The 26,514-nt window shown below is 41.6% G+C and overlaps 1 protein-coding gene across 3 annotated transcripts in view; it reads right to left on the bottom strand.

The window, feature by feature from the left end:
• The window catches only part of fyna (FYN proto-oncogene, Src family tyrosine kinase a), a 36,397-nt gene that overhangs the window by 4,725 nt on the left and 5,158 nt on the right, over window positions 1-26,514 (bottom strand). For 2 of the 3 annotated variants that reach the window (XM_058090251.2, XM_058090245.2), the window contains 9 exons: window positions 13,444-13,703; window positions 8,364-8,460; window positions 5,977-6,075; window positions 5,694-5,797; window positions 5,449-5,598; window positions 5,005-5,169; window positions 2,594-2,773; window positions 2,016-2,092; window positions 369-522 (listed from right to left, as the gene is read on the bottom strand). In XM_058090251.2, the coding sequence (XP_057946234.1) occupies window positions 369-522; window positions 2,016-2,092; window positions 2,594-2,773; window positions 5,005-5,169; window positions 5,449-5,598; window positions 5,694-5,797; window positions 5,977-6,075; window positions 8,364-8,460; window positions 13,444-13,693 (1,276 nt within the window). In that variant the 5' untranslated portion in view covers window positions 13,694-13,703. Of the gene's footprint in view, window positions 1-368; window positions 523-2,015; window positions 2,093-2,593; window positions 2,774-5,004; window positions 5,170-5,448; window positions 5,599-5,693; window positions 5,798-5,976; window positions 6,076-8,363; window positions 8,461-13,443; window positions 13,707-26,514 lie in introns of all 3 variants that reach the window. The other variant, XM_058090249.2, reaches the window with a different exon arrangement.

Here is a 26,514-nt window from a genome sequence, read left to right on the forward strand (position 1 = left end):
ACATTACAGATTGTAAACATAACACCATGTCTATATAAGCCAAGAACACAATATACTGTATCCTTTGAAAAATCAGTCAAAAGAGGAACGGCTTTTGAGAAATGTCCGGGCTTGAATGAGTTAACTACAGCAACATAACGGCATCTTTTTCAAGCACTGCCGTGTCGCGACCATGTGGGCAAATGTCTTCCAGGCCGTAACAAATTACTATCTCATTTTCTGTACTTATCGTGCAAATATGTGTGCTTGAATGCATCTCCTCTGACAAACACTTCCTGTTTTAGAAGAATGTCAGGCACACATTCTTTCATTTTCTCCCATAAATGAATATATTTTCATACATTGACGATGCAGTGAGTGTAATGTACCTTGTCTCGCTGTGTACTCGTTGTCCTCGATGAGCCTGGCCAGACCAAAGTCAGCAATCTTACACACCAGACTGTCTCCGACCAGGATGTTGGCAGAGCGAAGGTCTCTGTGGATGTAGTTCATCCTCTCAATGTACGCCATGCCAGCCGCAACCTGGGAAGTTGAGTCAGTGTTTTTTTTTCCCCATCTTATCACAGAATGGCTTTCGGGAGATTAAAGCAGAATAAATTCATACACACACACACACAGTTTGTATTGCCATTCACAAAGAGTACCATAATGCCACAAATTATGTTTAAAAATCTTGATAGTAGCCTCTTTTAAACAAAGATCCTGGGGGAAAAAAGACATAACTGATGCAGCATTTTAAGAATAATGCCACAAATGTGCACTTTCATTCGGCCACATGGCATCCTGCAGACAATTACTGACTTATGAATGTCCTTGAATCTAAGTAAAACTAAAATCATGCTGTTTGGTAACAAAGGACACGCACCAGCAAATACAAATAGACGGTATGGACATTGAAAGGGTGAAGGAAAATACATTTCTGGGGATCACAATAGATGAAAATATGAGCTGGAAACCTCATATTACAAATATACAACATAAGGTGGCCAGAAATATTTCAGTATTGAACAAAGCAAAATTTTTTCTCAATCAGAAATCACTCCACACTTTTTATTGCTCTCTGGTTCTACCATATCTTACTTATTGTGTGGAAATATGGGCTAATAACTATAAAAGCAATCTTCACTCGCTAAATGTACTGCAAAAAAGGTCAGTAAGGATAATTCATAATGCCGCCTACAGAGAACATACTAACTCCTTATTTCTAAAATCACAAATACTTCAACTTGCTGATATACTAGTTCATCTTCAAACAGCTAAAATAATGCATAAGGCTAAAAACAACCAATTAGCTAAAAATGTCATCCAATACTTCTCTACAAGAGAGGAGAAATATGATCTCAGGGAAGAAGTACATTTGAAACACTTCTATGCTAGGACTACGTTATGCTAGCCATAGCATTTCAGTATGTGGAATCAAACTATGGAATGGATTGAGTAAGGACCTCAAACAATGCACAACGATGAGCCAATTCAAGAAACAATACAAGCAGTTGATGTTTGCTAAATACAAGGATGAAGAGTCTTGAACCAGTCATGATGTGCTATATATATCACTATATTGACACTATGGTACCCATTATGGCATTGGATGCTCATATCACCTCCTACTTTGGTATGAGGTACATTATTAAAAAAAACAAAAAACACCCTTAAACTGTATTATGGAAAGCAGGAAGTGAACAAATGTAACAGTTACTGATTGTAAAAGTACCAGATGGAGGGGTAGGATTTAATAAGCTTTGCTTCTTCCTACTCCTTTTGGACATGTGGAACTGTGAACTGATTATGTGATGCATGTTCAAATGAAATTAAACCATTACCATTTCCATAAAATATTTGTCAGACAGTGACAAACCAGCATCCCAATACACGGGCGCTGTCCCTCCTCTATTATGCAATATTGATACTACCTGCTCACGTGGAAAACTGCCCGTCTACTTCACCCCCCGTATTTAGTGTTGGCACCGTTTATACAGGATAATGATCCAAAAAAGGGCTTTGAGATGACCTACCTGAGCCGCCATGTCCACCAGATTTGGAAGCTTGAGGCCTCGTCCTTCTCCATCCTTGAGGAAGTCAAGCAAACTACCTGGAAAAGATCCAATTCAAAAAGTCTCAACGGTTGTGGGTTTGAATGTTGATGCAAAATCCCTCATTTATTGCGGTGAACTGGTGTAGACAATATGGCGTGATATGGCATTGAAAGTTCTTCAGTTCTTGTCTAGCTTGTAAGCAGAGCTGGATGAGCTGGATGAAAGCTTCAGTTTTGACCCAAAACAACAAAAGGAAAAACAGTTTGAAGCTGACGTGAGATCAGACATAGGATTCCTGCCACAAAAGTTACACTTGGCCCATTTATTTTATTTGCGGTGGTGACTGAAGATCTTGGGAAGCATGATTGCCGTCATCGCTGCAGTCGACTGCCTGAGAATCAGCACAGCACAGCAGCAGGGCTTTGGCGCCGTTATATGCTGTAGGACACCCGCTGTGCCATCGCACATGGATTCAGCCATGAATTATGCACACGGTGATGGTGCGTGGGTGTGATACACAGGCATGCGCATATAATATTGATGGTATCCCGCCATACCTTTATTCATGTACTCGGTGACTATATAGATGGGCTCTTCCGACACCACGGCATAAAGCTGAACCAGTTTGTCGTGGCGCAGCTTCTTCATGATCTGAGCCTCCTCCAGGAAGGACTCGGGCGACATGGTGCCCGGCTTCAGGGTCTTCACCGCCACCTTGGTGGTGCCGTTCCATGTGCCTGCACATAAAACAAAAATTGGTTGGTTATCGAGCCGCCTAAAGGACACTTGATTAGGAACACTTGAGGTCCCAATTAAACAGCATCTCACATTCTCATGGAACAAGAAGGAAACAACTTAGAGTAGTCAGCGTACAGCTTTTAGAGCAGTATAGATTTACTGCCACCACACAGCCATTTTTGTTTGTCCATGTCTATTAAAATGATTGAAATGTCTGTTATCTAACACAGCCTTAAACCTCTTTGTCATGGAATTTTCCAGAGCAGGAATCATTTTCCACTCCTCCATGATGAAATCACTGGTGGAGCTGGTGGATGATAGACGCCTTCCTTCCTTCCGCTTGAGGATGCCTCACAGGTGTTTGTGTTTCGGCCTTAGCTTCCACCTTCAGCTTCCTCAGCAGGGCACGTGAACATCTTTGAGGTGTGTTTGGGATCCTTATCATGTTGGAAAACTGCCATTCAGCCCAGTTTCTGCTTCACAATATCACAGCACATGTTGAAATTCATGCTGTCCTTTGTGAACCGGGGCTCCCCAGTGCTGGCGGCACTCATGCGGCCCTAGACTATGAACTTAGCATCACCGGGGGTGATTATAGAGACTATACTACTTATATACTTATACTACTATATTACTTATAGTGGTGTGTAAATGTGTTTGACCATTCCTTAGCTTTTTTTTTGCATCACAATTTCAAATATTGTATATATTTCAAATATAACACAAAACGCAGTTTTTCACTGAAGGTTTTTATTATTATGGAAAAAAAAAATCCAAAACCAACATGGCCCTGTGCAAAAAAAGTGATTGTCCCTCCTGTTAAAACATAACTTAGTCGTGGTTTATCACACTTCAATTTCTATAGTCGCACCCAGGTCTGATTATTGCACCACACTTTTTCAAGTTCAAGAAATCACTTAAATAGGACCTCCCTGACAAATTGAAGTAGACCAAAAGATCCCCAGAAGCTATACATAGTGCCAAGCTCTAAAGAAAATCGAGAAGAAATGAGAAAGAAAATAAATTACATCAGTATGGAAAATTGTAGAAAGCCATTTGTAAATCTTTGGAACTCCAGCAAACCACAGCGAGAGCTATTATCTACAAATGGCGAAAACATGGGATGGTGGTGAACCTTCCCAGGAGTGGCTGACCGGGTCCAAAATGACCCCAAGAGCGCCGCAAAGACTCATCCAAGAGGTCACAAAAGACCCCACAACAACAACAATCCAAAGAAGTGCAGGCCTCACTTGCCTCAGTTAAGGTCAGTGTTCATGATTCCACCATAAGAAAGACACTGGACAAAAACAGCCAGCATGGCTGAGTTCCAAGACCAAAACCACTGCTGAACAAAAGGAACATTAATGCTTGTCTCAATTTTGCCAGAAAACATCTTGATGATCCCCAAGACCTTTGGGAAAATACTCATTGGAAGGGGTGTGTCCCATTACATCTGGTGTAAAAGTAAAACCACATTTCAGAAAAAGAACATCTAAAGTAAAATATGGTGGCGGTAGTGTGATGGTCTGGGGCTGTTTTGCTGCTTCACGACAGTGGAAGACTTGCTTGTGATAAATGGAACCATGAATTCTGAAAACACACCAGCAAGTCCACCTCTGAATGGCTGAAGAAAATACAAATAATGACTTTGGAGTCCTGACCTGAATCCTATTGAGATGCTGTGGCATGACCTTAAAAAGGTTTCATGCTGGAAAAGCCTCCAATGTGGCTGAATGACAACAATTCTGCAAAGATGAGTGGGCCAAAAATTCCTCCACAGCGCTGTAACAGACTCATTGCAAGTTATCACAAACGCTTGATTGCAGTTGTTGCTGCTAAGGGTGACCCAACCAGTAGGTTTTTCACACAGGGCCGTTGGATTTTTTTTTCTGCCTTAATAATAAAAAGTTCATTTAAAAACTGCATTTTGTGTTCAGTTGTGTTGTCACTGACTAATATTTAACTTTATTTGATGATCTGAAACATTTATGTGTGACAAACATGCAAAAAAAATAAGAAATCGGGAACCGCTTTATTTTGTCAGCTGTTAAGACAATACACAATGGCTGTGCTTTGATTAATTTTGGCTAGTATATCTACAAAAAGTTCCCTTTCTGTATTATTGTTCATTGAGAATATACGTATACTAGACTACAAATTGCTGAAATATGAGGGGGGTGTAGTCACTTATGCGTGATACTGTATTTCATTTTATTTTAAGATCACTTACCCATCCAGACTTCTCCGAATTGCCCGTTGCCGAGACGTTTGATGAGCTGCAGCGACTCCCGTGGGATCTCCCACACATCCTTAGTTTTGACGGACAGGTCGGTGAGACGGGGCATGCCTTTGTGGCACGGCACGATGAGGCGGCAGCACAGCCCCGCCGCCCTCGCTGTCAGACAGACAATGGAAATGTTTGCAGCAATTTAACAAAAAAAAAAGGGAGCACATGGCAGAGCTTTTATTCTTTGTAATTACCTCTGTCCCTTTTAATACTTGTTTGTTTAAAAATTCAATAGTTCTGAATTTAAAAATGCATGACAGACATGTATAAAAAGTAGATATCCATAAAGGTCTATAACTTATTTGGATCGCCTGACCTTGATGAAGGTCTGCGGTCTACTAAGTGTTACTATCGCTCAAGGGTGTGTGTGTGTTGTGTGAGGCTCACCAGAGTAATGCTGCACTAGCTGCTGCAGCGTCTCAAACTGGGCTCTCGTGGTGATGTAGTAACCTCCGCTGTCCAGTTTTCGGATCTTGTAGTGCTTGACGTGATCTCCCTTGATGTCATCCCAGTCCTGGATGGACAGGGAGTAGGCCCCTGGAAGAGAGAAGAGAGAACCACATATATATTCATAATAACCTCTATGTGCAATTTGGAAGAAAAGCAGCGATTATTGCTGTCAGACTACTCACCTTTGGTTGTTTCACTCTCTCGGATGAGGAAAGTGCCTCTGGCATTGCCGTTGGAAAGCAGTTGTCTCTCTGCATCCTTGCGGCCTAATTTACCAAAATACCAGCTGCGGGGCGAAAATAAAAAGTGTCATACTGTTTTTACATGTTTATTATTACCACTGCACATGTTGCAAAACTTAAAAGAAAAAAGGCCGTCGTGAGACGAACCATGAAATATTTATGACAGGCTGTGCGTCTCATGTATATAAATATATACTGTATATATAAAGAGAGTTGCACTCACTCCTCAGCTTGGATGGAGTCCACCGGAGCGACATAATTACTGGGAATGTAACCAGTTCCACCTGTGGTAAGAGAGCGGGCCTCCCACCAGTCTCCCTCTCTGAATAGAGCAAACACAGACAGGAAGTAGTGAGGGGGGAATACAAACTGTGGATGCATTCTTTAAAATGAACCATGTTTGGGATGGGTCACTTCATTTGACTAATTTGAAAACGTATACTTTGTCTCATTTTCTATGCACTTCCTTGTGATGGGTAATTGCGATATCAAAGAGGAGAAATGTGATGATAACCATAGAACCAGAGATGGCATTTTTTGACATCGGAAAGGGTCTGGTCTGCTTCGTACAATACAAGGAATACAAACTTGCTTCGATGTGTATTATTGCCCCAGTCCAATTTGGCTTATTTGTTAAAAATAAGCGTCACGTGATCGTACATCAAAGAGGGTGGCAATTATGATGCTTTCAAATCCCTAATACTGTACAAATTTTGATACGATTATGATGACTTGTGTGACATAACTATGACTCGCATTGTACTCTCCTAGGTGGCTGTACAAAGTCAATAATCGGTAAATCGAGTAAACAACAGAAAGTACTACGACAACTTGTCGTCTGATTGATTAACAAGAGAAGCCCTGAAACACCACTGGTATGTAACAACCATTATTATTATTCCTAAATTGCAATCTGGCTGCTAGGTAGTCGAGTGGTTAGCACGCAGGCCACACAGCTAGGTCATCTCTGTGTGGCGTTTGCATGTTCTCCCCGTGCATGCGTGGGTTTTCTCCGGGTACTCCGGTTTCCTCCCACATTCCAAAAACATGCTAGGTTAATTGGCCACTCCAAATTGTCCATAGGTATGAATGTGAGTGTGAATGGTTGTTTGTCTATATGTGCCCTGTGATTGGCTGGCCACCAGTCCAGGGTGTACCCCGCTTCTCGCCCGAAGACAGCTGGGATAGGCTCCAGCACTCAACCCTTGTGAGGATAAGTGGTATAGAAAGTGGATGGATGGAAGTTGCAAACTGTGTAGTAGTTATAAATAGGAAATTTGATGCTATTCCTCTTTGATTTGAAGGTCATCAACCTTCGATCTATCAACATGTTGCTGTTATGTAGCGTGTAATAAAACTTGGTCCGCTGTGATTTTCTCTGCCTTTTCAAGTTCAGGCTGGTGAAAGTCAGTTGTACAATGAATGTTATGATTTTTGTTGTCTGTGCACCATAACAGTCTGGACTCGAATTTCGAATTTCAGCCATGAATTTGTAGATTTGGCGCTACCTCTTCACCCTCATTCATAAACACATTATAATGGGACTGTCTGTGAATGGAGCTTGTACAGTAAATGACATCATGACTGAGCTTTTTAACACACCTCATACGCACCAGTGAAAAAGAATGCGTTGCAGGACGAATCATTGTTGCCAACTGACAATATCACTATACATATATATATATATATATATATATATATATATATATAATCTTCACACTCTAACATGGAAGCTCATCCCTACCTTTTGCATGTTTCTATTAATTCTGTTAACGATTTAAAAAAATGTATTTCCACCTTTAAGAATACATAGACTTTTTCCCTCCCCAAAATCATATCTAAGAGGGCAAGGCGAGACTGAAGTGGAGATTGAAGTGGAGAATAAACAATCAGCTGACAAACATCACAAGCAGTCTACTGCAAATAGAGTCATTACCAAAATGACCCCAGGAGTGCAGCGGCAACTCATCCAAGAGGTCACAAAAGACCCCACAATAACATCCAAAGAACGACAGGCCTCACTTGCCTCAGTTAAGGTCAGTGTTCATGACTCCACCATAAGAAAGACACTGGCCAAGAGTTCCAAGACCAAAACAACTTGATGATCGGCAAATACTGTGGTCTGACAGGACAAAAGGTGAACTTCTTGGAAGGTGGGTGTCAGAAAAAGAACATCATAGCAATAGTAAAATATGGTGGTGGTAGAGTGATGGTCTGGGGCTTGCTGTGATAAGTAGGCTGTCCAACAAATAATCCTGAAGGAGAATGTCAAGCCATCTGTTGGTAACCTCAAGCTGAAACCAACTCTGGTTCTGCAGCAGGACAATGATCCAATATTAAGGGATTCATAAAAAGTTTGATTAAAATACTGCGTTTTGTGATTAGTAGTGTTGTCATGTGACTATTTGTTTGATGTGACACAATTAAGTGTGACAAACATCCCCAAAAATAAGCTGAAAATGACACCTCCGGCCTAGTTGGCTGATGCACTATCAATGTTTTTTCATATAAAAGCAAAAAGCAACACATGACCAGCAATAACTTCCAGATTGAGCCGACTAATCAAGGCTCCACCCTTCAGTGCTGTCACGCACATGTTTTCAAACTTACGTGCTGTTGAGGATCTGGAACCTCTCCCCTTTTCTGAAGCTGAGGTCATCATCAGTCCTCGCTTCATAGTCGTACAGAGCCACAAACAGCGTCACCCCTGCAAGTAGGAAGAAGTCACATTATGCTTAGCGGATGAGTTTGCAGATTGCATGCATTGGGTTATACCAGAAAAGATGGCACTTGAGGTCAATGTTGATAGGTACTATTTTTGATTTGGCCAGTGGATGACCTCCAGAGGATCTGGAGGGCGTTGCTGCTGAGGAAGAGGGGTGGGAGGTCTGGGTTCAGTCTGCTGCCACCTCCACATGCTTCATGATAAGTCTGTCCTTAGCGTGTTAGGCTTTTTGTTGAGGTTTCATTACTGGGTCAGTCCATATGCCAAACACATGCAGCATTTGTTACGAAATGTCACTGCCTCCTACGCTTTCTCCTTTTCATCTCATTTGCTGGCTTATTTCACTAACTATGTTCTGCCTGTGATCTTTACTAATATTTCTACCGTTTATCCTCATGAGGGTCGCAGGGGTGCTGGAGCCTATACCAGCTGTCTTTGGGCGAGAGGCGGGGTGCACCCTGGACTGGCCGCCAGCCAATCACAGGGCACATATATGTAGACAAACAACCATTCACACTCACATTCATACCTATGGACAATTTGGAGTGGCCAATTAACCTAGCATGTTTTTGGAATGTGGGAGGAAACCGGAGTACCCGGAGAAAACCCACGCATGCAGGGGAGAACCACTGTGTACATATTGTGTGTTTTTTTACAGTGTTAATCTGCTTTGCTGTAATTCACTTTGAGGATGAACAATGCAACATCTTTTATGGAATTATTTTCCCTCATCTGGTTGCAATCACCATCACTTATAGCACAACCAGTGTTGCCTTGCTCGGCAATTGAAGCAGTTCCCCCTGCACTCAGCTGATGACTGATTTTTAATTTTTTTTTTTTTTACACATTAATGATTTATTGTAAACATAAAATTATTTTGACAGCACAAACTTGTCGGAAATAAACTTAATGGAATATTTTTGTAGTTCCAGCATAGAAAACCTGTTTGTTTATGACCTTCTATTAGAGCACTGTAAATATAAAATAACACCCCTATAGTCATCTTTGTACTCGTATGACCTAATATAGCAGACACGATGCAATAATAAGACCCGTTAGCACTGGGAAAAACAAATAAACCATACCATTCCACACTGTTTGTTGTGATGGAGCTGCATGATAACAGCCTGCAGCTCTGTGGAGCTCAGAAGCAGCAGGGGCAGGCAAAAGGCGAGCAGTCTTAAAGACTTAATGCAAAGCTGCTGGGCATCACAGATATGCAGGCACTGGCGGAGTTAATGGAGACAAAAACCCAGAGCCTACGTTTATCACCTTACCTAGATTTCATCCACACTGGCTTAAAAACTTCAGTCAATGTGATGGTTTCCTCGTTCTGCAACACTGGTCTCCGGCACGTAGCATACTATCAGTGTTTTGTGACATGAGGTCCAGATTAAAGAGGCAAATCTCATTTATCTTCACTGATCCAGAGCAGCCCAGGCGTCTGCTAATAAGCCTGGAAGTGTCAAATACAATTTGATTGTCTGAGATGTGCGGCATGTCGTAGTGCAGGAGCACAAACACCCTTGCTGAGATGTTGTTTGTGTTCAAACCAAGGCCAAGTTTGCATACTTCTCACATCATCTTGCGGTTATCCCTTCATATATATGATGCTGACTCCACAGAAGTAGTCGCGGAAAGAAAAAAAAAGGCTGCGGTTGACATCAAAGCGAGAATGGATGAGAATTTATGCAGCAGTACATATATTTAAGATATTAAATGAGAGAGCCTATGCGTCTGTTTCTTCCCATCATGGTCCTTAGATGTGCCTCGTGAAGCTCCAGCAATCATTTGGGTCACCCTGTTTTCCATTAACTCGGCAGCTAGTGGACATCCATCTTCCGCATCTTCCGCCAGGCTTGATGAATGTATCGGGGCAAGACAGGAGTGGGCCCATAATGGGAACAACAAAATGTCTCCGACGTGATGGGGCTCATTTGAGATCATTGGTAGTATAAAAGGCAAAAAGTAGGGCACAAGTTCTTCCACGAGGCGCCGAAAATGTTGCTACAATGTGGCGCTAGAAGTAGGGCTTGCTGACAGACCATATTTTATTTCACTTTAGTAAAGTCAACAGTTTCTGCTATACGGTCTTCTGCCAGAGAGGCTGCTTGGCCTTTAGGAAATGGTGAGTGGGTATAAATAGTAACGAGAGGCCGCGATTTTGGTTTGCAGACTTGGGTTTGAATCCTGCAGCAGTTTTCTGGCGCATGCAAAATATGAGCTTTGCATTTTCAAGCACTTGTCAAATACTTTCAGATACATATTCTAGCCATTTCAAAATATTCAAGTCAACTCAACTGCATATGGGGGATTTATTTGAAGGAGGCGTCGATTTCGGAGGCCCGATGCCTGTTTACTGATTTACAATAGTTACCTCTGGGTCACAGTCGGAACGGAAATGAACTGCAAGATAAGGAAACTGTCAATTTGAAAAGAGGTGCTTACTTCCTGGGTCTCTCATTAATTGAGGCATGGTGTTCAGATGGAGGCTTGATGCCTGTTAATTGGTAAACTAAGAAAATGGTTACTTGAAGGTTACAATGGGATTGGAAATGAACTGAGAACAAATACGGCTTCTATTTGAGGGGAAAGGCGTATATTCCCTGACTCCGGCAGATGCCGGATGTCTGTTTATTGGTCGACACTGTGCACTTTACAATGGGAATGTAAATTAACTGAGAAAAAGTCTCTCGATTGAGGCATGGCGTTTACTAAAGTGAAGGCCTGATGTCTAATCATTGGTTGGCAAAGAATATAGTTACATGCAGGTGACAACGGGAATGAAAATGGACAGAGAAAAATTGAGGCGTGTCTTTGAGGGGAGAGCACTTATTTCCTGAGTCTCTCGATTGAAGCATGGTGTTTACTCAAGTGGAGACCTGCTGTCTAATCATTGGTTGGCGCAGAATATAGTTAGTTACATGCAGGTGACAATGGGAATGGAAATGAACTGAGACAAAAAATTAGCTGTTTATTTGAGGGGAGAGCACTTATTTTCTGAGTCTTTCGATGGAGGCATGGTGTTTACTCAAATGGGGGTCTGATGTCTAATCATGAGTTGATGGAAAATATAGTTACATGCACGTGACAACGGGAACAGAAATGAACTGAGAAAAAAGGAGGTGTCGATTTGAGGAGAGAGCACTTATTTCCTGAGTCTCTTGATTGAGACATGGTGTTTACTCAAGTTGAGGCCTGATGTCTGTTCATTGGTTGATGGAGAATATAGTTACATGCTGCATAAAAATGAACTGAGAAAAAAGTCCCTCTATTTGAGGGAGAGCCACTTCCTGAGTCCATTAATTGAGGCATGGTGTTTATTAAAGCGGAGGCCTGACCTCTGTATATTGGTGGACAGAATATACTATAGTTATTTGTGGGTTACATTGAGAATGGAAATTAAGTGTGAAAAGGGTGGTGTCTATTTGAGAGGAGATGCACTTATTTCCCGAGTCTCTTGATTGAGGCCTGGTGTTTATTCAAGTTGTGAAGCCTTATGTCTGTTCATTGGTTGATGGAAAATATAGTTACGTGCAGCTTAGAAACAAACTGAGAAAAAATTCTGTCTATTTGAGGGAGATGCACTGTCCATTAATTGAGGCATGGTGTTTATTAAAACGGAGGCCAGACGTCTGTATATTGGTGGACAGAATATACTATAGTTATTTGTGGGTTACAATGAGAATGGAAATTAAGTGTGAAAAAGGTGATGTTTATTTGAAAGGAGAGGCACTTATTTCCTGAGTCTCTTGATTGAGACCTGGTGTTTATTCAAGTTGAGGCCTGATGTCTGTTCATTGGTTGATGGAGAATATTGTTCCGTGCAGCTTAGAAACAAACTGAGAAAAAATTCTGTGTCTATTTGAGGGAGATGCACTGTCCATTAATTGAGGCATGGTGTTTATTAAAACGGAGGCCAGACGTCTGTATATTGGTGGACAGAATATACTATAGTTATTTGTGGGTTACAATGAGAATGGAAGTTAAGTGTGAAAAGGGTGGTGTCTATTTGAGAGGAGATGCACTTATTTCCTGAGTCTCTTGATTGAGGCCTGGTGTTTATTCAAGTTGAGGCCTGGTGTCTGTTCATTGATTGATGGAGAATATAGTTACGTGCAGCTTAGAAACAAACTGAGAAAAAATTCTGTGTCCATTTGGGGGAGATGCACTGTCCATTAATTGAGGCATGGTGTTTATTAAAACGGAGGCCAGACGTCTGTATATTGGTGGACAGAATATACTATAGTTATTTGTGGGTTACAATGAGAATGGAAACTAAGTGTGAAAAGGTGATGTTTATTCCTCAGTCTCTCGAATGAGGCATGGTGTTTATTCAAGTGGAGGCCTGATGTTGATTTATTTGATGGAGAATACAGTAACATGCAGCTTACAACATGAACGGAAATAACTGTGGGAAAAAAGGCTTCAATTTAAGGGTACAGACGCTTACTACACTGTATTCTCCAGGCATTCACAACTATAAAAATACAAAATCCAAATTATTTAGTATAAAACTTACGAATACTTGTCTTTGTTGACTTGACCTGATATTTGTGATGCTCTGGTGTTCCACAGCATTACAAACTACATATTGGAGCTGGTAAGGATTTACTGTAATGAAATGACCCTGCAGGTGTCCATGTTTACATTTTTGGTTTGAGTTTTATGATACATACATTGCATATATATTGCATAATATGCACTGAAATATACTGTACTGACATTTCTTCTAAGCTACACCACTAACCTGTAATGTGTTATTTCAACATTGTGGTGTTCAAGGCAGACTTGTGGTCTCTAAACATATTTTCACAAGCTTTTTTAATTGTAGCAATAAACCAATGACATATGCAGATGGTATTAAAACTTGCATGAAACTAAATTAAAACAGCTTTCCATCCAAAACAGGACGAGCCAAAGCCCCTCTGGCTGTCATTTTTATAAAATCAGTAAAAATCTCACCTGTTCCTCCTCGGGAACGCAGCGTGCCCGACTGCGAGGACGAGTGCACCCCTCCGAAGACGGTGACCCCCTGTGTGGCGGTGCTGTGGAAGTTGTTGTAATTGGGAATGGTGGTGACCCCGAAGCTGGGGGGGTAGTGTTGCGGTGTGGGGTCGGAGCCATAGCGGTAGCCCGAGTTGTGCGAGAGGCCGGCGTCGCGCTCGTCGGTGAGTTTAGCTGCTTCTTTATCCTTACATTGGACGCAGCCCATTCTCTAGGTTCTGCTGGGACACAGGAGGAGGAGGAGACACAGATTGGAATTAAGAGCGGGGGGGTGAAATAATAGCTCAGAAGCCATGTGGGGAAATTATGATTCAATGTTCCATTATTTCAGCACTTCCTTCGAGGCCACGAGCGAGTCTTCAGAACAATCTTTCAATTAGTCTGAAATTAAACACCATACTTTAAGCTGCACAACTAATTATACAGTAGAACATAATGTGGTGGGACTCAGCTGTCGCCAGTGTGATCACAAACGCACCATCCAGCAATAACATCATGCTCCAATGACATGTAACAGTAGATTGAAGAATTGTACATTTACAGAAATCGAGTGGTTAGCGCGCAGACCTCATAGCTAGGAGACCAGGGTTCAATTCCACCCTCCCTTCACCCTCGGCCATCTCTGTGTGGAGTTTGCATGTTCTCCCCATGCATGCGTGGGTTTTCTCCGGGTACTCCGGTTTCCTCCCACATTCCAAAAACATGCTAGGTTAATTGGTGACTCCAAATTGTCCATAGGTATGAATGTGAGTGTGAATGGTTGTTTGTCTATATGTGCCCTGTGATTGGCTGGCGACCAGTCCAGGGTGTACCCCGCCTCTGAATGAATGAATGCTTTTTTTGCTGGTCTGCACACACACACACACACACACACACACACACACACACACACACAGAGCGCAGCTTCATCACTCTGACATGCACCTTCACTTCATAATACAGTGGAACCCCATTATGTCAACGGCCATCGGACTGACACATTCACATAAGAGGTTGTCACTGTGACTGAAACCAAAACTAGTCACTGTTTGCACATTTATTTATGCCAGACACATAAGGAGAATGGTGATCATACAGAATAATAAAGGAACCTAGTTTGTGTCACAGTCCGGCTTGTGAGTTTCTCGGTTCGACCCCAGGATGCAGAAATTAGGACTCAAATGCAGGTAAAAAATATATTTATTTTCGCTATGCAGTAGAACAATGCACTAGTATGGCAAACTCAACCAAAGACAATGAACCGACAACAAAGGGAGCGCGCACCTGAACTAAATAGGCAACACAAAATAGGTGCGGGAGATAATTGAAAGGAACAAAAAACGGAACAACAGAGGAAGTGAATACAAAATAAGGGCATGAACTAGGAAGGGAAAACTAGAGTCAAAAAAGGAAATAAACGAACTGTCACGAGGGGGTGAAGCCTGATCGTGACAACATTTGTGCATGAATAATTCTGTTTTCATATAATATTGTATTCTATTCTAATTCTCATTTCTTAGTATGTCTTGACTACAGTGACAATGTTCAGATCAAAGGTGAGTCCTGATCAATGCGTCAATCCACTTAACGCAATTAACCCTTTAAGCCTCAAAGTGGCCAAATTGCAACAAGCAACAGTGCTGAATTGAACAAACATGTCTTATGTAGTTACTATTTTACACCAGGAAGTTGGCGGATATCTGTAACTTCCATATGAGCAACACTTGTGAGTGTGTTTCTATGCAAAGTCGATGGGTTTAATGAGTTTGAAGTGCCGCTACCGCGGGAGCTCACGGCTGACTGCTGGTGGCAACACGTCTGCCAGCGATGAGCAGCACATTTTGGAGCTTCACTTTGTTCTGGGTCGTAAGAGGGGACATCACAGACGATTCAAATACACTTTAATATCGGAGATGACAGCAGTGGTGGTCAAGATCCTGCTGTAAATGATGACGACACCACCTTTCTCCCATATACAATGCTGTCCTTTCATGCCTCCCTTTAAGACTCATTTAGCCGCTAACAAATAAAGTGGCTCCATGATCATTATTACATCTGAATTACCACCCAAACGACCATCTTTGAGGCCTCACTCGGGACCTGCCTACTCCTTTAGAGGATAAATAGATTGAATCATCCACCAGGCTCTCAGACCAGAGCTGTCCTATCTAGTCTTTGAGCATGACCTGATGAAGCCTGCTCAGACTTGGGGCGAAACGTCTTCTAAAACAGTGTTTTTCAACCTTTTTTGAGCCACGGCACGTTTTTTACATTGGAAAAATCTTGTGGCACACCACTAACCAAAAATATTACACAATGTCACCATGACCTCACACGTGCATCAATAAGTCTATCGGAGGAACAAGGTAGGTGTTGCCACACGGACCAATATTACATTGCTCTGCCAGTCTTTACACCACAGACACTCCACAGTAGCCACGTTTTTACATGACCAGTTTTTCTCTTTCCGAATGACCTTTCGGGAAACAATGGTATTTATGGAAAGGAATATTCCAATCTCTTGTCTACATGCACCGTGAAAATCAACCAGAATAGTCAACAGGGCATGCCCAGTAAAACCTAAACATCAACATCACGTGATACCGGCTTCCCCGGGTTTTTCTTTCACTTGTTGGAATAACTCCGAATTGTCAGTTTTTCGTCTGTCCAGTCTTGAAATTTAGTTTGAATCAAAAACAAACTTTGCTTAGCAGTCCAATGCTGATTGCTCACCTCCATTTTCAAAACTGAAGAACGTCTGGATCTGCGTGTTACATCATATCTGAGCATGCGCTGAAAGAACGCACCCGGGATAAATTTAAACAGGAAAAGATCACATTCAATCTTGCTAATATTTTATAATTAAACTTGGGAACTTTAAACTTTATATAGATATATATTTTCTTTTTTAATAAAACTGTACTTGTGAATAAAGTATAGTAAAGTGGTTAGATTCTGTTTCACAGATGGCGGTAATGCACACGAAAGCTGCTTGCCAACCGCCAATAAACAACAGAAGAAGAAAAACACCACGAAGAAGAAGGCACCCTGACAAATTTCTGTTTGAGCGGGCACCAGATACCTGAATTGGATTGGGGAAAGGAATATTCCATCCCTGTTCCAATTCTTTCCATTTGAGCAAATAAACCAAATGCAATTGGAATATTTGGGTCCATATATTCATGGCTATTGACATAATATTTGATGATTAATCAATGTTAACTATAAAAAGTGATATTGGATAATTCCTCACGGCACACCTTGCGGTTTCTCAAGGTACACTAGTGTGCCGCGGCACAGTGGTTGAAAATTGTTCTAAAACAACATGAACTATGAACCATATAAGGAAGTCCGTCCTCTGTGACATCACAAAGGAACAGTTTGACCACGCCTTTTGAAACCGGGCATTTTGAGCCATGCCAAACTTCTTTCAGGGCTCACTCTAACTACATTTATAGGTCAGACCAGACGTAAGTACCTGAAAAAAAAACCTACGGGACACTCGTGTTGCACTCCAAGAACCAGATGTGGCCGAAGACCAAGTCTTGGTATTCCGTTGGGAGTTGGGAGAATGCTGGATGAATGAGAATATTCACAGGCATTCATCTAGCTTTATTTTCTGAGCAGCCTGTCCGCACGCACTTAAAGATTTTACACCCCGCCACAGCATTTACAAGTACGGCATGTACTATAATTTTGTTTTTTTTCTCCACTAGCAGACACGCCCCCAACCATATCCACTAGTTGCCTTGCGAGAGGAGTCCGACCTCGCTAAACCCATCATCCTATAATGAGCGTAATGAGCAAGGCAATCTGTTTTTTTGGCCAATTAAATAGAACCTCCTTAAAATACCCATTTAACCTAAGGTACATCAAACTCGCCCACCTATGAGGATGATGCAGATGGCTCTGCTGACAGCACATTAGTAGTCCATTGACTTGGACCGTGGCTAATTGGTTCCAGTTGCTGAGGATGGAGGGATGCCAACATGAACAACCAATGCTTAAAAGTCCCCCCAAAATTTTTATATGTCTCAGATGTCCTACGTTAGTGTATTAGAAAAAAATCTAGCAGGAATTTAGTCATTTGAAAAGTGCTTTTAGTTAGCGCTATTTGAACACAGCGTTTTGTGTACTGTGGCTTGAAGAAAGCAGTGATCAATTACAGCTCCCACATCTGCAACTGACATAGTTGGCAGAGCTTCATTTTAAGATGTGTAGCAAAGCCTGCTTCTTTTCTTTTTTTTTAACAGAATTCTTGTTAATTCTTAATGTTAATTGTTAATTGTTGTTTAACATTAATTCTTGTTTTTAAACTAATTTCTGGCAAAAACTGCCCACTGCTTATGTTCCCACCAAGCCCGTCCCCTTCCTCAATGAGCTACAATCCCTGGCATGTCCTGGATGGCACTGGGGCCGAAGAGTTACAAGCTAAGCAACACAGTGTGTGACTGAATTCCTTCTGCCCCGTTTAGCATTTACAAGTGAAAACAGCCCTATAACGCCTCCATGGCTTGGCTCCATGAACAGCCCCTGGGGACGGGGTAACAACACAACAAAGTTGGCTACATTTCACAATGTACTGGAAGTCATAACACACGCAAGATCCTGAACTTCATGACCATATGCCAGAAATAAAAGGAGAAAAATACGTTATAATGGTTTTGGTCCAACATATGATGGATGACCTCAAATTGGCTCAGATCTAATACTCTGAAAACTCCAAATATGAATCAGCTAACAACGGGAGCATTACCAAAGCTGATAGCAGACAAATATACGCAGACCGCATCATGTAATCTTCCTTGACATTTGTATTTTCTTTAAATACCACAACAAGCCATCTTAAAACATGAGCACAAAAAGTATGCAGCTCTTCCGAGCACACACTCCCAGGAGCACTAAATATTTATCAATAACTGAGTTCAGGTCGCATATAGCAGTGATTTTCAACCACTGTGCCGTGGCACACAAGTGTACCTTGAGAAACCGTCAGGTGTGCCGTGAGGAATTATCCAATATCACTTTTTATAATTAACATGAAGTAACATGAAGTTTTTTTACATTGGAAAACATCAATAAGTCTATCGGAGGAACGAGCTAGGTGTTGCCACACGGACCGATATTACATTGCTCTGCCAGTCTTTACACCACAGACACTCGACAGTAGCCACGTTTACACAGGGAGTTTTTCTCTTTCTGAATGACTTTTCTGGAAACAATGGTATACATGGAAAGGAATATTCCAATCTGTCGCTATAATGCGTCAATGGGGCATGCCCAGTAAAACGGAAACACCAACATCACGTGATACGGACTTCCTCGAGTTGTTCTTCCACTTGTTGGAATAACTCCGTATTGCCAGTTTTTCGTTTGTCCAGTCTTGAAATTTAGTTTGGATCAAAAACAAACTTTCCGTAGCAGTCCAGTGCCGATTGCTGGCCTCCATTTTTAAAACTGAAAACCGTCTGGAGCTGCGTGTTACGTCATATCTGAGCATGTGATATGATAAATTTAACCAGGAAATGATCAAATTCAATCTTGCTAATATTTTATAATTCAACTCGGTACATGTTTTATATAGATATGTATTTTCTTTTGACTTATGGACTATGAACTGGACTTATGGCGTATAGAAGGGTTTAGATTCTGTTTCACAGATGGCGCTAATGCACATGAAAGCTGCTTGCCAACCGCCAATAAACAACAGAAGAAGAAAAACGCACCCTGACAATTTTTGGTCAAACTTTGGTGTTTAACAACAGCGCCACCTTGCGCTGTATTTGTCAGAAAAGTTGAAGTATACAGTAGACGTGCACATTATGACAAACTGTCGATCTTTAATGTGCAGTGGTTCTGGGGTAGAAGAGGAAAGGTTTAATTATGCTAGCAGTCAATACGCCGACCCTTCCGAAGGTGTCTTGATGCAGTTAAAGCTCTTTCCTAGTGGCTGCACATGTGACTTACCATTCTGGCAAAACAAGAGAAACCACAGCTCTTGTTGACTAGCTATTTAGCTTCCTGTGTAGAAGTGTTACTTCTGAATAATGTGACATCCAGATCTTTGTTGGAGGTGAAAATATTTCTTTTCTAAAAAACATTCACTTGGATCAAAAATGATGTTACAGTCATCCGTCCCTTTTGGTGGTGAATAGGTACGTTCCCGTGAAGTACGATTCAATATTAATAAATAAAATATTTTGTGGGTGAGTGGTTATCCTGTTGGCCACACTGTCAGGAGATCGGGAAGACCTGGGTTCGATTCCCTGCTCGGGGATCTCTGTGTTGAGTTTGCATGTTCTCCCCGTGCATGTGTGGGTTTTCTCCGGATAGGCTCCAGCATACCCCCTAATGAGGGGCATAAAAAATGGATGGATGCTAGAAAAACATGCCTCTCAATGGATTCAGGTGGGTGGGTGTTGTATTTCCTGCCATTTTAAAGATAAACCACCCAGTAAATGTCCAGTACTTGATGGTGAAACGACCTTCATACCAACAAAAAAAAACAAAACTATGAAAACGCTTAACTTGCATGCCACATACAAGTTAAAGGGTGGGTAACAACCTAATGTACTTGCTGTCTACGTGCAAAAATTGGGAAAAATCACAAAAGACGCATGTGACCTGCACAAATTTTAAAACAGCAGGCAAGCCCGTAGGAAAAAAATGGGGATGCAAATTATTTTCTGAGGAGTGTGTGACCCTAAAATCTGACATTGACGCACCTTACCAGGCCATGGCCGGCGATGTGGCATAAAAAACAGACCTTGTGAAATTGGTACCCATTTAGCATTGGTGCATGCCGATACACCCTTCTTGTCATCGATGTGAGTGGACTGCACAAGACTCGTACAATCCTTGAAGCCGGATTGTAATATAGTATGAGTATAGCCTTAAAATAGCTATGCTCTTAACTCCAAAAGGATCGGAATGAGTAGGGGGGGGTCTCCCATCATAATGCCGCCAATGGAGGATAATAAAAATCATCCTGCTCTTGAAATAAAAGCTGGTGGGGACCACCCAAAGCTTTTAATGGATCCAAATCCATTCTGCAGGCGCCGACTCCAATGCAGCTCTTCCCGCTTGTACGTTCAGCGCCGCCTCAATTTTGGCCGCGTGTTCACTTTGTAAACATTTGCATATGAATCACGTCTGTGTGGGCATGTGACTGCAACTGAATGAGTCGCGTAGACGAGCAGCAAGGCGTCTTTGGACAGTTTCCTTTAAAGGGATTAACAGATTTATCGAGTTGAGCTCCAGTGACAGCAACAGGCAGTGCACTTCGCACATTTCCAGCTCGTTAATATCATAAAAAGTCATTGACGGAGACAATTCATTTCTCTGAGGCTTTCAGATCCAAAGGGTGACTATTGTTTCAATTACACGCCTGAGACCACTGTGTGCGTAAACATGTCAAGAAGAAGCTTTGCGACATGATTTTGCTTGACAAAAGACACACAGTGGGTCTCCCCCCCCCTCCCATCGTAATCATCACTATAAAAAAGCAGATGATAGCATTGTAGCCGCAGGGTGCGTCTATTCCGCGGAGAAGTATCGCATGACCGCCTCGGCCAGCCTGAACACACGTCACACTTTTCTAAGGCCTCTGAGGGATCCATGCTTTCGTGATGAGTCCGCTACAGCAGGGGTCGGCTTCAAGCACTACCGACCCACGGTGGCAGACACGAGTGGGAGGACGGTTACCATTAGGCGCTATGCAGACACACAGGAAACATCACATGCTTGCTGCACAGTAACGAACACCACAGAACACCAAAACAATATTTTGGTGTATGAAAATGCAAACCTTGACTCATCTTGATGAAGTCAATATGCAACCTAGAAATGACAACATAATTCTTCTCGTAACCTACAAAGCCCTCCACGATCTGACCCCCATCCACACAATCCCCCTTGGCTCCTCAGACTCCAACCTCCTGGCACTCCCCTGTAAGACCAAGCTCCGAACCTGGGGTGATAGAGCCTTCTCCATCACTGCCCCCACCCTCTGGAACTCTTTGCCCCATTCACTCCGTGCTTGCCCTGACATTCCCTCCTTCAAAAAAACAACAAAATTGTTTTTAATGTCTAACTTTTTATACCTGACTGCTGTACCCCGCCCCGCTTTCACTCATGTTTTAACTGTGTATTAACCAATCAATGTTGTATTTTAATGTATCTTTTACTCTGTTTACTTGCTTTTATTCAACTCCATTCTTCTGTAAAGTGTCTTTGAGTATTTTGAAAAGCGCTATACAAATAAAATGTATTATTATTATAACGCAAAACTGACAGGACAACAGCAAATTGAAGCCTGAAATGGGTCTCAAAAATAAAACAATGTTTCCATGTAAACACAAATCACACCACTATTGTCTTTTTCACAGATAGTTTCATCTCTTTCACAAGAGTGGTTAGCGTGCAGGCCACACAGCTAGGAGACCCGAGTTCGACTTCCCCCCTCGGCTATCTCTGCGTGGAGTTTGCATGTTCTCTCCGTGCATGCGTGGGTTTTCTCCGGGTACTCCGGTTTCCTCCCACATTCCAAAAACATGCTAGGTTAATTGGCCACTCCAAATTGTCCATAGGTATGAATGTGAGTGTAAATGGTTGTTTGTCTATATGTGCCCTGTGATTGGCTGGCCACCAGTCCAGGGTGTACCCCGCCTGTCGCCTGAAGACAGCTGGGATAGACGACCCTCGTGACGATAAGAAAATGGATGGACATTTAAATGATCTAATGTGTGAAAGCGCACACAGAAAAACCCTGCTTTGCTGCGTTCTGGATAAAAGGCACATGACGGCATATACAACGCATACACAGAAGTAGTAAGCTACTGACTTCCTTATCATTATAAACTGGAAATTAATTCACCGGGGAAAAAAAGCCTTTACTTTGGCATGAGTGCACATGGAACTCCAACATAACACACAGCCATGCACAGTATATCGTAAAAGCTGCAAAAGATCAATATCATGAATTAAAAACAAACCATGTCAGGGTCACAGAGTGTGTCTAATTGCGTGCAACACACTGTAAACTTAAAACAACAATAACTTATTTACAATGCAATGTAAATAAGTTATTTTGCTAATTGCGAGGAATAATGCAGACTACCGCAGCCAATCTCATTACTTTGGCACATTTGCATGGCTATTGGCATAATGTGCAAATCATGCACACAAGTCATATGATATAGTGGATGTACAGTACGATAACTGCCTGCAGGCTGACTGTCATTCAGTTCGGTGGAAGCGTGGAGGCCTTTTCATTTTGGGACAAATCTGTTGAACGCAGCAAAAAAGGGACAAAAAAAATCATCTTTTTTTCCATTGGCCTTGGCAGAGGTCTAAATAAAGCACTTGGTGTTTAAAAGGACTGGTGTGTCTGACTGAGATCTTTGCTCTTGTAGTGCTTTGACGTTTTTCAATCTAGTCTTCTTGCTGCAGTCATGGAAACTATAGATGTATCAGATTTAAACTGGTGGAGATCTACCCCACATCTTTTACAATACACCTGCTGGTCATTGAAGACAATTCTTTTTGTTGCTAAAACCAAAGAAAAAGCAAAAATATAATCCTTGGACATTAGATAAGATGAGATGAGATGCTTGAAAATAAGTGTTGCACAAAGGCCAGAGAAAGCAAAAAAAAAAAGCAAACCTTAATCTTTTGTCAATGAGGGCTGCAAAGTCTTCACTTCTGTTCAACTATGAGGCACATTCTTTCTGAATTGATCTTTGTTTAAAATAAATAAGGGGCCAAGCTGCAAATAGCCAAAGAAAATGCAAAAGTTAATCCTTTGTAAGAAAAACCGAGGTGTGGCGTATCTGAAACCTTGACTTTTATGCACCTTTGAGGCATATTCTTCCTGAATGATACTTTCTTTGAAATAAGGGTCATACAAAAAGCTGCTAAAAGCCAATGAAAAAGCAGACATTAATAAATGCATGCTATCTGAACTGAGGTATCGCCTGACAGGCACAATCCATGACCGTGGTTCAATGTCTGGTATTCTGTGAAAATTCTTCCTCAAATATTCTTAGTTTGAAACGAACGATGCAAAACGCCAAATGAAAAGCAAAAATGAATGAGGTCATTGTCCATGACGCAGTTTCGAAGTCTGACGTTCTGTGTAACTACAGATACACGTTCTTCCCGAAAAGTTCTTCGTTTGAAATACAAGCTGCAAATAATTTATTTATCCTTTGATGCTATTACACTGAACACAAACACATCCAGAATTAATGATGTGCTTGGTTTAAGTCGTGTGTGAGACACTTCAAACTAGTTTTGTCCATCGAAGTCTAAAGTTCGGCATATTCTTCACGAAAAAAATCCTTATTGGAAAAAATCAAAGAAAACTCAAAACATATGAACGGGACTGATGAGATCTTTTTAATGCTGAACGGTTTATTCCAAACATCTATGGAGGCCATTCTTTTTTTTGAACAAGTGATGCAAGAAAGCCAAAGAAAAATCTAAATACATAAGTGGTTACTGTCTATATCATGACTGCTCCAAAAACTCCTGTATAATAACCGTGCAATTAACCATGCAATAAGCCTGACTTGGTCAACGTGTATACAGTTGAATATAACCGATATGCCGATATTTCTGATACCGATGTCACACAATACTGATACAGATATGTTTAACATGACATATGTCCTGTGGTGGAATGAACACAGGAGGAGAGTTTCATGATCGCGGAAAAAAATCTGATTCAGATATCAGAGCTCGACAATAACGATGTACCGATGGCCCGGGGCAAGTTAAAACAAAATTGGGGCAAGTAAATCCAATCAGTGATATTCCCGTCGGGCAAGTGCACTTTGGCATGCCATACTGCCAACAGTTTTTTTGAAAGCAGTTCTTGTTGGGTGTTGGTAAAACACAGACTGCGTAATTCCGGTGGTAATTTGCAAACCAATCCTTGCAAATCTTGAAATGGACCAATCAGAATAGTTTATTTAGACGGCGGTCCGCAGTCTACCGTCCGCGTTTTACCCACACCCGTTCTTGTTGGCGATCAACCAATCAGTGATCATTTGACTAGGAAAACATCTATCATGGCGTCCCTGCCAACATGGTCTAATTCTTCAACAACTTGTGAAGGAAAACAGCAAAAAGTGATGAACCAGTGCCTCCTAAACAAGTATTTTATTAGCGGCAGCAAATCAAATGATGGCACAGGTGAGTGAATCACATTGCTGTGACAATTTGAAGTGGTCACAATGAAACACCAGCGATTAGATCCAATACCAAGTGCTGATTTTGCACAAGCTACAAAATCTAGCGCTTCCATTTCTCTGTGGATTTTTCTCACCTTTGCTTCACAAATTATTGTTTGAACATTGAGCATTTTTTTCCGGATTAAAAACACTTTACTAGTACACAAATGTGTCGATTCAATAATGTTTCATTGTGGTGCACAACTAATAAATATCACTGCTTACGACGACTACGATGTGTAAGGTAGTATGGCATGCCATGTTAACATACAGCTCCACAATTTTTCAGACATTCCTCCAAATTAAATGCGTTAGTACTATTATCTGATGAATTATCTATGATGATCTATGTAGGAAAACAACCACAAGAAATGATAATCATTTCATCTTTATTTGAGATTCTCATGTGATGCCACGAAAATTAGATATAATTATGGCAGTCTTTTCATTTTACATGGGGCAAGTTCGGGCAAGTAGTTCTACCCTTAAGGATTCCCCATGGGCAAGTCATTTGTTTTTAATGTAGAGCCCTGGATATCAACCGATATTGCATTCATATGCTGCTAATTATTGGTACCGATAATTATCGGACATCCCTATTATATAACTTATTTGTATTACACTATTTTTGTCACTTTTGCGTGCTTTTACTATACTCTTGTGTGCTCTTGTACTTTCGCGGCTGTAAATCTGAAATGTCCCCCCTTGTAGGACTAATGATCTAATGATCACTCATGCAATATGACCGCAACTTGGAAGTTCTATGTCTATTTACTGAAAATGATGGTTGAATTCCGACTTGCACATCCATAGAGGCATATGCATCAATATTCTCCTCAATCTTGTGTTGTTTTCCCTTCTGCAAGATTCCTCTGAGTGTTACCAAACAAACAACCGACCAAGTAATTGTCTTTCTATCATCTCAGTAAACATAGTCATCATCCCAAGTCATTCTGCGATCATCATCATGCAGCGTGGGGACCCTCAGCTCTCACATGACTGTGGTCATACCACCCACACCCCTCCAACTGACGTCACACGTGACCTTATTCAACTCCACAATGCCAAGTCAAAACGGCAGAGTGGCTTTTCAGGCTAGGAGTATTCGCAGGACGCCACAGTCACCCCCGTCATGGGCCGCCGTCGGCTGAATAGTTACAATATTTGCTTGTGTCAGACAAGCGACTTCATTCAGTATATCAACAAGAAGACAATGGCCCCGTTTCACCCCGCTACAAGATTAGCTGGACAATGCCGGGCAGTGTTGTTCTTGCAAAGCATTCTGCAGGAGGAGCTGAATGAAAAGAGTAAAACATAAATTTAAAAGACGCTGTTGAGTCTGACAAAAGTAGTTTGTTAAATCACAGTGTAAAGTACACTGCTTCTCCTAATGGATGATACTCTCACATGGAATAAAAGTGTAAAGTTTCCCTTTTTTTTCCTCACAAATGACAACAAAGTCCTGCTGCTTCATGCCTGGGGATTCAAATGTTTATTTCCACATCTTGTGCCAGTGGAGGGCAGTGCTTATTGTAAGAATCCATTGGAAATAATGACGGTGTGTGTGTGGTGGGTTTCGGGCAATGTAGGTCAAATGATTTGTGGCAGAAGTAAGAATGACTTGTGCTTGCGGAAAGCACGAGCCAAGGCTACACCAGCATTGGGTAGCTACTGTTTTCATGTATACAGTGTAGTACTTAGTGCTAATTCTGCTTTAACATGAAGAGATACTAACCAAAAATGACTCCATACAGCACAGCAATGGATTCAACATGCAATTATCCATTCAAAGCTTCATTTAATGTCCATATTACTG

This window comes from Doryrhamphus excisus, linkage group LG14 (genome assembly GCF_037039965.1).
Source record: "Doryrhamphus excisus strain RoL-2023G ecotype Guam linkage group LG14, RoL_Dexc_Guam_v1.1, whole genome shotgun sequence".
In the NCBI taxonomy this organism is placed as follows: domain Eukaryota; kingdom Metazoa; phylum Chordata; class Actinopteri; order Syngnathiformes; family Syngnathidae; genus Doryrhamphus; species Doryrhamphus excisus.